The sequence below is a fragment of the Ostrea edulis genome, chromosome 1 (assembly GCF_947568905.1).
Source record: "Ostrea edulis chromosome 1, xbOstEdul1.1, whole genome shotgun sequence".
NCBI lineage: Eukaryota > Metazoa > Mollusca > Bivalvia > Ostreida > Ostreidae > Ostrea > Ostrea edulis.
Genome location: NC_079164.1, coordinates 95,662,973 through 95,680,016, shown reverse-complemented (window position 1 = coordinate 95,680,016; position 17,044 = coordinate 95,662,973). Strand labels below are relative to the sequence as shown.

The 17,044-nt window shown below is 37.3% G+C and overlaps 1 protein-coding gene across 1 annotated transcript in view; it reads left to right on the top strand.

Annotated features, from left to right (window-relative positions):
* Positions 1-1,689: 1,689 nt before the first annotated feature.
* LOC125672664 (uncharacterized) overlaps positions 1,690-17,044 on the top strand; it is a 56,751-nt gene continuing 41,396 nt past the window's right edge. The window contains exons 1-26 of the mRNA XM_048908865.2: positions 1,690-1,771; positions 3,060-3,083; positions 3,797-4,360; positions 4,469-5,062; positions 5,168-5,206; positions 5,303-5,431; positions 5,674-5,835; positions 6,074-6,191; positions 6,393-6,535; positions 6,803-6,917; positions 7,354-7,493; positions 8,169-8,297; positions 8,475-8,501; positions 8,609-8,723; positions 8,905-9,149; positions 9,387-9,501; positions 9,767-10,023; positions 11,254-11,368; positions 12,048-12,235; positions 12,430-12,544; positions 14,364-14,548; positions 14,727-14,841; positions 14,993-15,204; positions 15,653-15,767; positions 16,074-16,312; positions 16,768-16,882. Of these exons, the coding sequence (XP_048764822.2) occupies positions 1,717-1,771; positions 3,060-3,083; positions 3,797-4,360; positions 4,469-5,062; positions 5,168-5,206; positions 5,303-5,431; positions 5,674-5,835; positions 6,074-6,191; positions 6,393-6,535; positions 6,803-6,917; positions 7,354-7,493; positions 8,169-8,297; positions 8,475-8,501; positions 8,609-8,723; positions 8,905-9,149; positions 9,387-9,501; positions 9,767-10,023; positions 11,254-11,368; positions 12,048-12,235; positions 12,430-12,544; positions 14,364-14,548; positions 14,727-14,841; positions 14,993-15,204; positions 15,653-15,767; positions 16,074-16,312; positions 16,768-16,882 (4,370 nt within the window). The 5' untranslated portion in view covers positions 1,690-1,716. The remainder of the gene's footprint in view (positions 1,772-3,059; positions 3,084-3,796; positions 4,361-4,468; positions 5,063-5,167; positions 5,207-5,302; positions 5,432-5,673; positions 5,836-6,073; positions 6,192-6,392; positions 6,536-6,802; positions 6,918-7,353; positions 7,494-8,168; positions 8,298-8,474; positions 8,502-8,608; positions 8,724-8,904; positions 9,150-9,386; positions 9,502-9,766; positions 10,024-11,253; positions 11,369-12,047; positions 12,236-12,429; positions 12,545-14,363; positions 14,549-14,726; positions 14,842-14,992; positions 15,205-15,652; positions 15,768-16,073; positions 16,313-16,767; positions 16,883-17,044) is intronic.

Sequence of the window (17,044 nt, the reverse complement as noted above, 5' to 3'; positions counted from 1 at the left end):
GTCAAAAAGTCTAGTGTTTAATTCATCGAGATGAATGATCGTGTAAAGTGTAGAAAAATTATACGTTTTGATGTTATTGATTTGAGAAACGTTTTTCGATTTTAAATTTACTAAAAGTTATCCAGAACTCTTAAGAATCCCCATTCGATTTACACCGCTTCTGGCATACGTTGTCGCACAGTACGTTTGATGTTTCTCCTTCACAGCTGTTAATATTTTCGTGAGGAGCAAAGATAGGGGATTTGTAGAACATTTGCATATATATTCTATCGAAAGTCGGGCTTTTACACCCATTAAATGAATTGATATTCTACTTTTGAGTTATGATTTTGTTTTACTTTAGCCAGTTTCTGTTAACTCCTTTGGCCTTCAGCTGAATCCAGATGACTTATGAGGGTGAACTAATGGCTGAAATTAGTTAGCAATATTACCCAATACATGCTAGTTATCATTGGAGAAATGGACAAATTCATGTTGCTAGAAAATATATCCATGGTCGAGATTTTCAAATACAGTAAATGTATGTCTTACTCTGTTTTCTTAACTGAAACAGCTTGTTTTTGCTTTAAATGCTTTATAACAAGAAAATCTGAATGAGAATGAAAATGTCATTTATTAAATATAACAAATGACGAAAAAAAGTTCACAACCTATCAATGGGAAGTCGGCATATATTGCGCATTGTCACAATATTTGAACACATCAAAACTGATTTCCCCATCTATAATTAGTGTTACATAATACTGTTCAATGTTACAGAATACTGACTAACTCAACAATGTAAAAGAGAACAATAAAAAGCAAAAACATGACGAACAATAAAGGCTAATGATATGATCATCTGATCATACCCAACGCCATGGAAAAAAATCTTTTTGCCAGGAAAAATATTACATGGTCGAGATTTTCATATACAGCATGCAGGCTATTTTCCCTACGTTGAATTAATGTTAGACAAACTCGGGTGTGCGTAGGGTAGTTATATAGGACAAGAAAACCCGATAGCAGTTCGTCGCCATATTGTCTTTTGAATTAAAATAGGATATGCATCTGGAGTGTTCAAGAGAATACATATGTTATTCGCATTTACCGGTATTGGTGTCTTTATTCATGGTAGTTATTGAATTTCCGTCATACAAGAAGAACATACTAATTATCAAAGTTCTACCGGTGTTGTCTGTGAAGTCTCAAGGTGTGACGCACGGATGGCGGACAAAGTAGTTCAGTATGCTTCGCAGACGACACGAAAACTACCAGTATTCTCTTCTCTAATATTCAAAAACTTTAACTAACAAATATTGAAGAAACAAATGTGAGTTTAGACATAGTGACATTAAAAAAGATTTATACAGTATTTTCACGGCTCGTCAATATGTATTTACGTACAAAAAAACCAATAGAACCCATCGATAAAAATTCTGCAACCCACAACATTGTAAGATACTACGACTGCAACCCAATTTTCAAAACATCTGTCCTATTTTTCACACCTTCCGAAATGCAAGAAATCAAATAAGTGCACTATGATATGATTAGTGCCAATTCCTACTAAACATTTACTAGTCACTACACACTGTACCGTAAGATAAGGCCTACACCAGGTTTAAGGTCAACGCAGACCCAATCCTTCGCCTCCCTACGCCATCTGACGGTGCCGACTATAAAAGTTCCATTTCCAAGGCCAATTTAATCTTTCGTTTTCGACTAGCCTTAAGGATGTACCGGTTCGGCATTCTTCTGGCACTTTTCGTAGTGCTGCATGCAGCAAAAGGTAAATATATACATGTTTATGCTGAAATGACCTTTAATCAGGAATGTACGGATTTTTAAAGTTTTAAATTGTAATTACAAAACAAAAGGGGCTTATTTTAATTATCTTTAATGAATTGTTGCTTAAAAATCGGGCATTGTGATCAAATTGAAATTGGATTGATGAATTTATCAAAGTTTCAATTAAGGTCATAGGATACCCAGGATTTTGGACGCATTAAATGAAGTGAAAATTTGTTGTGGTTACGTGGGATTTTCTATTATCATTATCATTTAATGTCAATCGGTATTAATACATGAAATGCGCCTATAAAAAGACGTTTTGGAAGGATTCTAATTTATGGTTAATGTTTTTCCATTGTACTTTCAAGTAAAGATTTGTGAATATTGAAAAAGAAAAGAAGGTTTCATAGGAAAATTATGTGTTAAAAGTTGAATTTTAGTAATATCAAAACATTTACAAACAGTTTCACAAAATTCTATAACATTGTTAGGGGGTATCGTATATCCTTAATTTGTATGCCATATCTTCCTTATCTTCCTCCTTTTTAATTATAACAAAAATTATCAAAAATCCATCTTTAAAAACTGATATTAGTTTTAATGAACCGTTCTAGTTTTTGCTTAGATATGTGGTCAATCATGCTGTAAAACCACGCAAATCCGTTTCCATGTTGTATAACGTCTGGACGCTTCTCAGACTTCAGTCACTTATCTTTGACCTCGTGTCTGTTTTCGATATATTCCATACACGAATAAAATTAGGCAATTGCAATTCAAGAACACAAAGTCTCTTGTTCATCATATGATTTAAAAAAAGAAAAAGAAAATTATTTAAAAAAAAAAAAGACGGCTGAGAAATGAGCATCATTTTTGTTTCTTGAACAGAAATTAAAACGACAAACTATTTCAATTGCAATGACATTTTTATACTGTGTTCAAAATTTTACAGAGCAGTTTCTAATTTCCAAAGAATGTTCATATACCACTGAAGGTACCATAGTTTACACATGCAGTTCCTTCTTAAATATCTGGGAGGTCGCTCATAAACATGATAATTTTGTTTGGGAATTCTTTAAAATTCATCAACTTTAAGAGTTGCATGTCTCGCAACATGTTCCACAACATGGTGTTAATAGATAAATAAAAGTCATGTGACGACATCGAAAAGAAGGATTGGTTTAGTTCGCAAAGGTTAAGTCTTCTGTAATCGACTATTCCTACTGTAATAAATCTTTAACAAACATTTCAATATACTAATATTAACACCGTTCCATTTTATTTTTCAGTGCGGAAGCAACTAGCTTCCCAACGTAAGTACACCAATCAGTATTATTACAAACCAGAGAAAAATGTTTCAGATTATCTAAACAACGATTATTGATTGTAGAAAGTTTACAACAGCAAGCTAAAGTGTTTTTGTTTTTAGTGGCAAGCTAAAGTTAAAACGAATTGCAAGCATTAACGAACATGAATTACGGATCGTATAATACTGCATTACGTGCATCTCTTGTTGCCACATTCTACCATGTCAAACCCAGCAATGCTGACAGCTTTAATAAACGTTTGCAATCAGCTCATTAACTAAGTGATATCAAGAGTCAGTTTAACAGCCCCTACAAAGATCAGGTAATACCCTCTGGTTAAGTCTCAGAGAAGCATCAAATATCGGATCTTCAAACATTCAAAGAACGTTTTGCATTGCTTACAACCAGCTTTCTGCCGAGATGAATATTACGTTTGGTATTGAACGACTTGATCAAATAAATCTTTAATATCGCTTATGAAATTGCAAAAACAAACAAAGAATGCTTTTTCTCCTCTGCTTTGGTGCTTATGAAATATAAACTGTTACCGACCTGCTTTTGCGGCGTTTTATGGAGAAGCTTCCGTGGACTGCTGTTTCACTACTGGAAATATTTGTGCTTCGTTTTCAACGGCTCTCTGGCTTCAAGTGCTTTTCTGGGCAAGGATGACAGTATCGTCAAATAACACCATAAAATGAATCATTTTGCACATCTTGCAGAATGCATACCCGAGGACGTGACATTTTTGGTAGATTCATCATCCTATGTAGGAGCCGACTATTACCGAATGCAACTAGACTTCATCAAAGCTACGATAAATAACTACAACATAGCGCCGCAGTGTACTCGAGTAAGCGTAGTCACCTTCAGTGATGGCGCCTACAACGCGTTCTACCTCAACCAGTACTCCAACAAGGCAACATTATTCAATGCCATTGACAATATGCAGTACAGACCGGCCACGGCTCGATACACCACCGAAGGCCTCAAGTATATGATGGCAAACAGCTTCTCCACTGTACATGGTGGGCGCAGCAACGTGCCGCATATTGGAGTCCTCGTTTCCAATGGACTACCAGCCAACACGCAAGCCTTTTTGCAAACGGCCCAACAGGCAAAGAATAATGGTATCAAACTGTACACAGTGGGAGTGGGCACTGGTGGACACGTACAACAGTTCGCAACAGCGGCCACGTCACCCTACAGTCGTTACTCTTTAACAGCCGATAGCTATTCATCTCTTAACAGTCTTTCTTACCCACTCGCATACCGAACAATGAGTGGTATGTAAATACCACATTAAGTATTTATTGGCCTTTCGTCATTTAACTCTGTTATTTTGGTAACACACTAATAAGAACTCTCATTGACACATTATCATTCGTTTTCAGAAGTTCCAACTGTGTCGTCTCAAAAACAAACATGTCTACAGCGTGCAGATATAGTCTTCCTTGTCGATGGTAGTGGTAGTATTGGATCAACCAATTTCAACAAACTGAAGTCGTTCCTAAAGGGTATCACGGGTCAACTTGACGTTGGTGCCGACAAAGTCCATGTTGGTGTCGAGCAGTTCAGCAATTATCCGTCTATTGAGTTCCCGCTCAATATGCACACGACAAGTGCTGGTCTTATGACTGCAATTGACGGCATCAATTACATGAGTGGTGGGACCAACACGGGCAGTGCCATCGACTACATGTCGCAACAGATGTTTTCTCAGACAAGCGGAGCGCGTCCAAACGTCCCTAGGATCGCTGTTGTCATCACCGACGGTAAATCTTCCAGCTCTTCAGCCACCGCTACCGCAGCGGACCAAGCGCGTCAGAACCACATCTCCATGTTAGCTGTTGGTGTTGGAAATGGTGTCGACATCAACGAGCTTCATAGCATTGCCGATGATCCAGACAGCTCTAACACCTTTACAGTCAGCAGTTATGATCAGCTAAACTCCATCGCAACCCAAATCATCCAGAAGGCTTGTCAAGGTGAAACATCAGTATTATCGGAGGTTTTCAGAAAACTATGTTTGTTTTGAAAATTTTACAATTTTTGAAAGACGTTTAAATAAATAATGTCTTTCCATATTGCAGTGAGAGCAACTGCTCCTCCAGTCTCTAACACAAATTCTGGTATGTATTTTTGTTCTCGTTCCTTTGACTATTAGACTCCCCGAGTCTCTCATTTCTTCCCACTCTTTTCGATAAATGCATCAATATTTTCTACAGGAGTTACTCTCCAGCCCGATCCTTGCCAGGACTCCCTCGCTGATTGCAAACGTTACGGGGAAAGCGTCTGTGTGGACTATGCTCCGTGGGCCCATGACAACTGTCAACGATACTGTGCATTTTGTAACCGTAAGTTATTAACACAACATTAACATACATTTAAAATTCGTGTAGAAATCCATTCCTGATCACATATTTTATGGTAAAAATGAACATTATATTTGCAATGCATTCCATATTGCTCGCATTGAACACGGTATTGAAAGATTGCACATTGGTACGTAGAAACCTTGCATTCCTTCACACCTACCATTGCACCCCAGTCAATGACTATTTGTAGTGAATGTACCTATACATGTATATATTTTTAGCACTTTATACAACCGCTCCACCGCCCTGTGTGGATCTTCTCCAAAACTGTCCCAACTATGGGGATTCCGTCTGTAACAACCCTCTGTATCAAGGATGGGCAGAGGACAACTGCCGGAAATTCTGTGGCTTCTGTGGTTCGAGTGTCAGCGCTGTAGGGTTTTGTAAGCGTTGTTTTAAAGTCTTCTCTAATCATTTAGGTTCTATTTTCATGTCGGAGTTAGGTTACAAGTCAAGCAGTATATCAATGATATTGGGTCATTGAGTAATTGGTCGTTATTTCATACTCTATAATATATGAAAATTCGGTGATAGTAAAAGAGATACACAATCAATAGTCAAGTTTACAATGGTCAATTTTCTGTTCAAAGTATACATAATCACTTAATATTTGTTTGTCAGATGGAAAATGTAACTACAAAGGAAAGTCGTACAGCCCCGGGGAGAAATGGACCGATGGATGCGACTACGAATGTGTCTGTGAGGACAGTGCCAGCGGACGATACAAATGTTACAACAAGTACGACCCCCCCCCCCCCCACCTCCCCTACAGTCACTTAGATTTTACACACACTGGACTACTCTGGCCAATAACACCATTTCCTGCATAGGACTAATCCAGTTTTAATATCTTGAGATGGACCTTCGTTGTTGTTTTTCTCTTATGAATCCATGCATTGAATTGACGGTAAATGTTTTCTAACAAGAGTGCGTTTTTCAGATGCCCTCTCTACTACAACTTGCCCGCGGAATGCACGCTTGTCCGTGACCCTCAGGAATGTTGCCAGAAACCTGTCTGTAACTTTAACCAGAACCTACAAACCTTTGAGCAAACCAGCCCTGCCCAGACTGCAACTGGAGTCGGTATTGAAGCATACTTATGTTGATACAAAGAGCAAAAAAGTTTACGATTCAAACTTTTAAAACACTATTTTATATCCTCTCATCACAGAGGCAGATTCAAGGGGGTGTGACCACGGGTACATTATGTTAATCTGATGATTAACATCTTCAGCTAAAATTTTCTAACTAAAGAGGAATCCAACATCATACCTCTGACACCCTTCTAAATTTGCTAAATCTATACGCAGCTTCCCCACAACATGGACTACAGTTTATGGTATTTTGCAGGCGTGTGTATGTACAAGGGGAAACAATATTACGAAAGTCAATCCTGGAAGGATGGTTGTTCTTACCAGTGCACATGTACCAATGGCAACACGGGACTTTACAAATGTGAATCTCTGTAAGTCAAATGACTAAAGTCTTTTGAAATGGGGTTTCTCATCAATTCTAAGGTATTCGATCCATGCAAGCACTTATTTTCACAAAATGTATATGTATACTATTCTAAATCCTATTCAAAAACAAAATGCCTACTTCTTTGTATGGTAGAGATATTTGCAGTGGGGATGGCCCGATCGTAGATAATGCCAAGGTCTATTTTTTTTTAATCGGAGTTATCTCCCTTTTTCGAAATAATGTGTGGGGGTGGGGGTTTGATGAGATATTTTCCTACTTTCGATGGTAGTCGATACTTTTCTTCGTATATTTTGAAAACCGTTGTGATATAAACCTTTTAACAGTGGTTTTCTTTAAAAAGTATGTCATATGTATTTACTCTTATCTTTTAAATGAATAAATACTAACATTCTTTTCAATGTTATCCCCATTTTTTCCAGCTGCCCACGATATCAGTCCCTTCCGCCATATTGTCACATGGTGAAGAAGGCCGGAGAATGCTGTGCTCAGCCTGTCTGTGAATTCAACACCCAGACCGGATCATTCACCGGAACGGGCTCCATCAGCGGAGTTGGAGTTGGTACGTATCGGAACTATTTGAAAATGTTGAAAATGACTCAACGCAGCTCAGGCAGGGTGTGGTATATTGACGTTTATTGAAAAAATGTTAGGATATGCAATGCTACTGAAATTTGTGTAAGAAAGAAACATTTACATAAATATAATATTATATTACTATTCGTCGCCTGCCCTTATTCGGAACAAGACGTGTTCATTTTAGAATTAGATTATTTTTGCATCACGGCGCGGGAAAATTACGTCTTCCGAAGTTCCGTTGCAAAAGTTCAATGTTTACTTGGAACGGGTGATAAATTGTATGTAGCCAACATTGGTAGAACGACTTGAAATTATATAACTTATTATTTAAATTATAATATAAATTATATAATTTCTTGATTGTGTTGTCAATTTTATAGAAACAATTCGCGTCATGTTGAGTGTGTGTCGCACTTATTCAGCCCTGCACGGAGTTTGCCATTATTTTCAATAAAGACGCCAAAACACCTGTGAAAGGGGGGTAATCGCGTTTTGGCGAGAATATCTCGCTATAGTGAGAGATACACAATTGTAGGCAGACCATCTTTTCTGGGTAGACCTCTCTGAGATGACTCAAATGGATGTAGATTTTGTCATGAACCAAAATTGATATTTGTAGTGATTATTTTCCTTAGACTTGAGTCTAAATAAATTTCAGGAAAAACGCCGACTACCCCACCACCTTGTGTTGATCAACTTTCCAACTGTGAGAGGTATGGCAATGATGTGTGCACAGGATTTACCTCATGGGCCTCCGTCAACTGCAGAAAATATTGCAATCTGTGTGGTATGAAGATTTACATGGTTCAGTATGATGGGAATTTAGGCACTTTGTAAAATTGTAGAGATTTGAGATGCCAATTGCTACTTAGTCTTTAGTAATCACGGTAAATCTAAATTATATTTAGATGAATTAAAAAAAATAGTGCAGAACTATTGATTCAAATCTTTCTTTCTATTTTAGATGTAAAACCAACTCCCGGTACAACAGGTGAATTTGAAATTAATATGTTCTATCTATGGCCGATATGTTATTCAGTCTTCAAAGTAGAAGGATGTAGCCGATATTCTACTGTATGACTAACGTCTTATTTTTAGATCGTTGCATGTATCAGGGCAAGGCCTACAGTGAAGGACAAGGTTGGAAGGTCAGCTGTGACACAGAGTGTGTCTGTGAGAATGCTATTTATGGATATTACAGATGCACCAATACGTAAGTTAAAGCAAACTTTTGTAATGCAGGAATATTATAATGTAAACATTCAATTTTTCTTGTACACCAGAAAAATACTAGTCTAGAAATTACTACAAGAATGTTTCTGTAGAATATGTATTTAAAAAAGACTTGCGTGATTTGAACATACACTGTACATGTGATATTTCATCTATTATAGATGCCCGAAATACAACAACTTACCTAAGGGTTGCTACGAAGTAAAGAAAGCTGGACAATGCTGCCCAGTGGTTGAGTGTGAAAATGGAGTTTTATTGACTTCAACCAATAACCTGGGAACCATTGGCAGTGGTGGTCTCATCAATGTACTCCACCCACCTGTCCCTCAGGCAGTTCCAACCCTCCCAACAGGCGGTCAGCCTGTCCCAGGAACAGGAGGAACTGGATTCGTGGCTCCTTCACTCAGTACGACAAAATTGCTGATAGATATTCAATATATACCATGAACAACACATACTTATGTTGTCTTGAATATATTTATAACCATTGCATGCATGGATTATTTTCCTTTGCTAATTTCCATGATCAACTATATGTAAAAAATTGTTTCCAGGAACTTGAGGATGAACTAAGTTCCATATATGGAATTTACTGACCATGTAAAAACCATATTAAAAGTTGATTCAATTTTTTTTATGTCAGAGGGTTGTCTATACAAAGGAGAAATGTACATCCAAGACCAGACCTGGCAAGATGGATGTAAATACACATGTCAGTGCCAAGACGCCAGCACGGGATCGTACAGATGCAATGAAAGGTCAACTGATTTCAGTCACATGATCATTGCTATTAATGAAACAACATTATAAATTTAACTTCTTTTTAAATTTTGGTAATGAATTTAAAGTAATATTTATGATATGATCATTAGTGATGTCAAGGGACAAGTCTATGCCGCTAGACTCCCATTGTATACATTTTGAAGGGGTAGGTTACATTCTGTCAGGATTGTAATTGTTGGTCGTTTTTCTAGGAGCTCTGGAGTTGATTGTGTCGATATAACTTTTATGATTTATCAACAGATGCCCCACCTACTTCAACCTCCCAGCAGAATGCACCTTTGAAACTGATCCCAATGACAACTGTTGTCAGAAACCCAAATGTCCAAACCCCAATACCCCCATTGTCCCGACCTTTGGTCAGAGTAACATTGGGCACGGAGTGGTCCAGCCCCCCAGCATAACAGATCTGTACCAGAACTACAGTCCCCGCCCATACACCGTCATCTATAACACAGCATCCACCAGCCGTCCTGCTTCCTCCACCCCGCGACCTGTCGGTAGGTTACTCTTTGAATCATTTTCAGTCAAAATGTTCAATATTAATCAAGAAAAATGTTTCAAAATTTATAGCGAAATCCACTTTTCCCAGAAATTTGGAACCTTATATAATATTTACATTATAAGTCAGCATTTCCCCCTTACCATTTGCGAATGGTACCATATCCATTCAAATGGGGAAAATAGTGTGAAAATAGAACGAACTGGAAATTTTCTACAATATAAACAAATGGCATTTATTTTGGAAATGATTTAATTCTTATTGTATCGTTGTCTCTGATTGGTCAAATTCCAATTGAGGAATGCAGGTTATGTTTGTTTAACCTGGTTTGGTATGGGGACACACCCCCTTGACAACCAAAAGCTGGAACTTTTTTTTTTTCCTCTCTCTTAATTTACATCGCAGCACTGTTATCAACCTTCTATGGAATAGAAAGTCAACGTGTACAATAAGATACTTAGGTTTGATACACATGCTGTTTTCTCGTTGTCAGCATCTACTTGTACGCTAATCACTGTTGTAAATCATCTTTCTCTGTATGATGATTGAATAATTTTAAAATAGATTAAAACAAAGATATTATATTCGAATTAATGATTTACCAAGTAAGCATTGTCATGTTCATTTTCAAATACATTTCTCACTGGGGAAAGGGAGAGTGTTTCGTTGCTGATCCGCCTTTCAACAATGCAAACAAAAAAATCATACGTCACATTATACCACATGACATCAGTCACATTGACATATGGATCGCGATTTGTCACTTGCTCACTTATGAGCCTTGAATTACAGTGTCGTAGTGGTCCGATGCTGGGTATTTCTTAAGTCTTGAAATGGGAAACAAAGTCTTTAGTATTTGGCCATTTGGAAATGGTACTGTTTATCGGTAACAGCTATGTAAGGGAAAAACTGCTGTAGATGGGGCACACAGGAATCACCATGTCTGTCTGTTATCCAGCACACCCAGTGTCAGGGGTGATAACTCTGTAATGAAGAGATGCTAGAAATTCATACTTAACACAAAGGTCACTTATAATCAGATGTGTATCAAGGTCCAAACCACTGGTAAGAACCAATTAAATGTTCCGTGTTGGGGGAAGTATGGTCATATTAGGGTAGCTTCTAGTTTATTTAATGAAGAAAACAAATACTTAGTACTCACAGAACTAAATTAAAATGCAATGTAAAATTGAGTCAATTTGCTTGTATTTTAAGATGTTTTTGACAGGATTTTGTTTGAGAAATGGACAGAAACATCTTCAAGGTGAACAGTGGAATGAAGGATGCGACTACATCTGTACATGTGAAGATGCCACCACTGGAAAATGGAAGTGCACACAAAGGTATGGAAAAATTTCCACTCCTCAACTCGGGGGGGGGGGGGGGGGGGGGGGGGGGGGGGGCTTCTAATTACAGAAGAACAAGAATAAGAATATTTTCTTTGCATTTATGTAAGTAAACATAACAATTGGATTATAGTATTTTTGCCATTTTAATTACATGTACAACTGCACCAGTATTGTAGAGATTAAGAAATAAATTTCATTTTTGAAAATCTGTGAGGGCATGAACTGAGACGCTTTATGCAATATGTACTGTGTGAGGTTAGCGTTTCATGAAAAGTATCCTGGCGTGAAGTGTTGCTGATCATGCCCTTGTGTATTTTCAAAATGGAAATTTAAATTTTACTTTCATTTTTGTCAGAATATTTCCATTCTTTAGAATAGTCATATTGCATTTTTCAAAATGCATGCGCACATTGTTCACATTCATGAGGAAATGGCTATCATTTCAAGTGATAAAGATATCAAAGGTAAAATTGAAAATATAATTATTGTATCGTATGCGATCTCTAATATTTCATCTATTCTTTGTGAGTCATTAACAGTACACAGGTGATAGGTGTATTGACTGGGAAATGAATGAATTTTTGTGTGTGGTGCTGTGATATTTTTTGTTTGTTGATAATTCGTGTATTGACTGGGAAATGAATTAATTTTTGTGTGTGTCGCTGTTTTATAGATGCCGTGTCTACTCCAACCTGCCCAAACCTTACTGTTACTTGATCCAGGATCCTAACGATGCCTGCTGCCAGAAGCCCGAGTGTAACTTCAACCCTGTCACCAGTATTCACAGCGGTTCTTACTCTCCAGTACAGACAGTCACTCAGCGCCCCACCACCACGCAACGGCCAACCACACCCAAACCTCGTCAGCACCTTTACACTTCATTTTATGATGACATAATTTTTATTTTCAATTTTCAAGTCAAGGTTATGAAATCTGTATGGTAGTTTTATCAAAAGTATAAAGGTCTGCCCAATTCTACAAGTAGTTGGGATTTTAAATATAAGTTATAAATTGTAGCTATACTAGATTTATAAAAGAATAATTTGATATTACAGATGTGTGTATTTACAATGGTAAACAGTACAGCCAGGGCCAGGTCTGGTTTGATGGCTGTAACTATAAGTGTACTTGTGACGATGCTTATGGAGGAATCTACAGATGTGTCAACAGGTGTGTGTTACAGAACTTGTAGATCATAGTTTAGAATCGCTATATTTCATGGGAAGTTCAACAGTCCAGGGAGTAAATAGTTTAGAATCGCTAGATTTCATAGGAAGTTCAACAGTCCAGGGAGTAAATAGTTTAGAATCGCTAGATTTCATGGCAAGTTCAACAGTCCAGGGAGTAAATAGTTTAGAATCGCTAGATTTCATGGCAAGTTCAACAGTCCAGGGAGTAAATAGTTTAGAATCGCTAGATTTCATGGCAAGTTCAACAGTCCAGGGAGTAAATAGTTTAGAATCGCTAGATTTCATGGCAAGTTCAACAGTCCAGGGAGTAAATAGTTTAGAATCGCTAGATTTCATGGCAAGTTCAACAGTCCAGGGAGTAAATAGTTTAGAATCGCTAGATTTCATGGCAAGTTCAACAGTCCAGGGAGTAAATAGTTTAGAATCGCTAGATTTCATGGCAAGTTCAACAGTCCAGGGAGTAAATAGTTTAGAATCGCTAGATTTCATGGCAAGTTCAACAGTCCAGGGAGTAAATAGTTTAGAATCGCTAGATTTCATGGCAAGTTCAACAGTCCAGGGAGTAAATAGTTTAGAATCGCTATATTTCATGACAAGTTCAACAGTCCAGGGAGTAAATAGTTTGGAATCGCTATATTTCATGACAAGTTCAACAGTCCAGGGAGTAAATAGTTTGGAATCGTTATATTTCATGACAAGTTCAACAGTCCAGGGAGTAAATAGTTTAGAATCGCTATATTTCATGGCAAGTTGACAGTCCTGGGAACTTCTATCCTCCAAAATTTAAACCTGAATCATGTGAATGAAAAGTCTACAATGTATGTGATGTTTTAATGGGCACAAACAATATATGAAAATTGGCATGGGATTGCATAAATTCTTTGAGAGTTTGAACTTCTGTGAATGTGGGAAATGGTACATGCCAATCACCATCAGGTTTTATTATGACAAAATTATTTTCATCGTATATTTAAACGTCACATTTATATTTTGTTGGTAGTAGTCCAGTATGATGATATAATTCATTTGTAATTTGAGAAATGAAGGAAGCAAGAAATTTGTTTTCATGTAAAATTATATTTTATTTCCTTGCTTAGAAAGAAAAGGTAGAATTATCCCACAGTTGTAACAGTATCTATTCTTAAAATGCTTTCACCAAAGCACATATATATCTTGAAATATGATTGGAGGAAAAGAAAGTACTAAATGTCCACACATCCAATTAAATAAATTTGAAGAATTCGGTGCACGTTCATTCATTATTTGATGATTCATGTATAACTCATAGTAATTGTTAAAGGAATAGGATCTACGATTTTTGTAAAATTTCGTTTGTGTCAAAATGGTGCAAAATCTAAAGATGATAACTAGAAAATCACAAAAAGTCCTTCGAAATGTTTACATACATACTGGGTAAGATGTTTGTTATGAGATTGATCACTGTTCGTTATCTTTACATTAATTACATGTTGCGTATCTCATTATCTCATTATTTATGCATCGTGTTTGTTTCCAAAGTTTTCCGACAGCTACTGCGGCATGAATTTGCAGTTGAAGAACGTCCTTTTATTCATTCCAATGGTCGATCTCACTTTTGATATTTATCCTTGATTTGTGATAAGTGACTTGCTAGTGTTTAATTACCATTTAATGAGTGTGTACTTGGAAGAATTACTAAATTTTTCATTCTTGAATATTTGAAAATAAAACAACAGATGCTATTGAAGAATAAGTTGAACGTAAGTTTAACATTATTCACCAAGTTCAAAATCTCGTTCAGTTGAATGTTTTGGTTCCAGATGTCCTGTGTATCAGAACGTCCCTGATGTTTGCACCATGGTTCCCGACCAAAGTGACCCCACTTGTTGCCAAATGCCGAAATGTAACTTTCAGCCAGTCACCAACATAACTTCTGGACAAGGACAGGTGGTCTCCACTCTTGCCCCAGGGGTGTACCAAGGATCTGGAACAGGAGTCAACATCGGTATCATTATATTCCTAATTCATTGTTAATCAAAGCAATTCTTCACTGGTCATTGTATATAGGTGGCTATGACAGATATAATACGATAACAAATTTATAGTGATGATTAATGACTGATTTTTTGTTTTACTATTTATACCTGTGTTACAATTATAATACGTATTGATTTCTTTTGTAGGCTATTGTATGTACAAAGGAAAACAATACCAGCAGGGACAGACATGGGATGATGGCTGTGATTTCCACTGTGAATGCAAAGACCAGAGCACAGGACGATATGTCTGTTCAGATATGTAAGTACTTACACTAATCAAGAGAGCACATTAAGCTAATTTGTAAAACACATTTACTTTTTAATTTCTTTGAAATAAGGGAAATAAAATAAAATGTCAGGTAGATCATAAGGCCATTAATGCAGGTGTTAATGTGATGCTTACGTTTCAGGTGTCCACGCTATAGCAGCTTACCTGCTCAGTGCAAGCTGATCTCCGACTTCAGAAATCCCTGCTGCAAGGTGCCAGACTGCGGATTTCAAGGAAACCTAGGATCCATTACAGGACAAATCACTTTGGCTCCCTCTTTGCCAGGACAACCGACCCCCTCTCCCAACCCTCTCAATCCCAACCCAACACCAGGCATTGGTGTTCCTGTTTTGAGTTAGTTGGAATTCAGTCTTATTCTTATGTTGCATGTGCATATAAATGTGTGCAAAGTACTACAGTATAGATTGTTTTTAAAAGAAAGGAAAATATGGCTTAACTCAATCTATTAGTACTAGATTAGCATCAGTCACAGCTTTATAGTCCTATATTAACATCAGTCACAGCTTTTTAGTACTAGATTAACATCAGTCACAGCTTTTTAGTGTTGGAGTAGCATCAATCACAGAGGTTTAGGTCACCTAAATCACTCATGTGATGTATATAGCTATTTGTTCCTGTCTGTCATTAACTTTTAAACACCTTTGACTATTTCTCCTAATCTACAGCCAGCCAATTTTCTAGTATATTTCTAACTACATGATTGAGTAGTTTTACACTCGCTCTATGATAGTAGTTACATGTTTTATCATGAGTTAAGACAAGAAAATCTTGGCTGTTTCAGACTACTGTTTGTACAAAGGCGTGAAATACTACCAGGGGCAGTCATGGGACGACGGATGTGACAAAAAATGTCTTTGTGACAGGGCCTCCGAGGGACTGTACACCTGCAATGACAGGTAATTAAACTGATATAAAAATTATTACATCAGGAAAATGGAAAATCTTGAATTTTCAGACTAGAGGCATATTGAGTTGAACTGTATAATGGGCCATCATTGTGAAGTCAATTTAGATATGTAATGTGATTACAGCAGGCCTTAATATCCAGCCAATAATGCATTATAAATATCAGTAGCCTTCCATCGTTGCCAGCCACGCTTACCGAGTCCTGGAGTGCCTACAGAGACAATAGGCGTGGTTTGCAACGATGGTAGCCCTCAAACAAGTTTCCTTTTTGAAGAGGTTTGCTGTTTTATATTTAGATGTCCGAAGTACACGCAGGCTCTCCCTAAGGGTTGCCGTATGGTAACCTCTACCACGGACGCGTGCTGCCAGGAACCCCGATGTGACATTCCATCCCTACTTTCTAACATCACAGGAACTTTATCCCCAGGCATGATTCCCACTTTTGCTCCACCTGGTGTCATTTCAGGAAATGCTAACACCCCGACTCCAATGCCACAAGCTCCAGGACAGACCACATTAGCTCCTAAACCCCTCAGTAAGAAATTGTTTTCTCCGGGACTAGAAATAATTGTTTTTATTCAAGGGTTACGTGGGCTATCGGCTGAAATTTTTATTGGCCATATTGAGAGCTTTTACTGTCCCTTTGGACAAGTGGATGGCCAAATTCCATGATTGAATAGTGATAAAACACTTTCAGGATTAATGTCCAATCATATGATTAGTTTATTCAAACTAGCATCACCAGCAGGTTTAAAAAATGTTGTAATCTTACTTATAATTCTGAGAGATGCTTTGATGTAATTTCTGTGGATACAGAGATATGCTTTGATGTAATTTCTGTGGATACAGAGATATGCTTTGATGTAATTTCTGTGGATACAGAGATATGCTTTGATGTAATTCTGTTGATATAGAGAGATGCTTTGATGTAATTTCTTTTGATACAGAGAGATGCTTTGATCAGTGCTTTCTGTTTTGTTTTGTTTTTAGACTTCTGTGTGTACAAAGGCCTTCAGTATGCCACAGGAGCAAAATGGGATGATGGCTGCGACTACACATGTGTGTGCACAGATGGGAAGACTGGACATTACGAGTGCACAGAAAAGTGAGTATTCCAGGATTTTTGATTTAAAATGCAATCAGATGTTCAAATTAGAAAACCTAAGTTATGTTTAGTTATAGTCATTTGGTTGAAATTTGATAATCTTACTTGCAGGAAATTTTTCTGTTATATACATAGTATATATAGTGTGAATTATGTAACCTT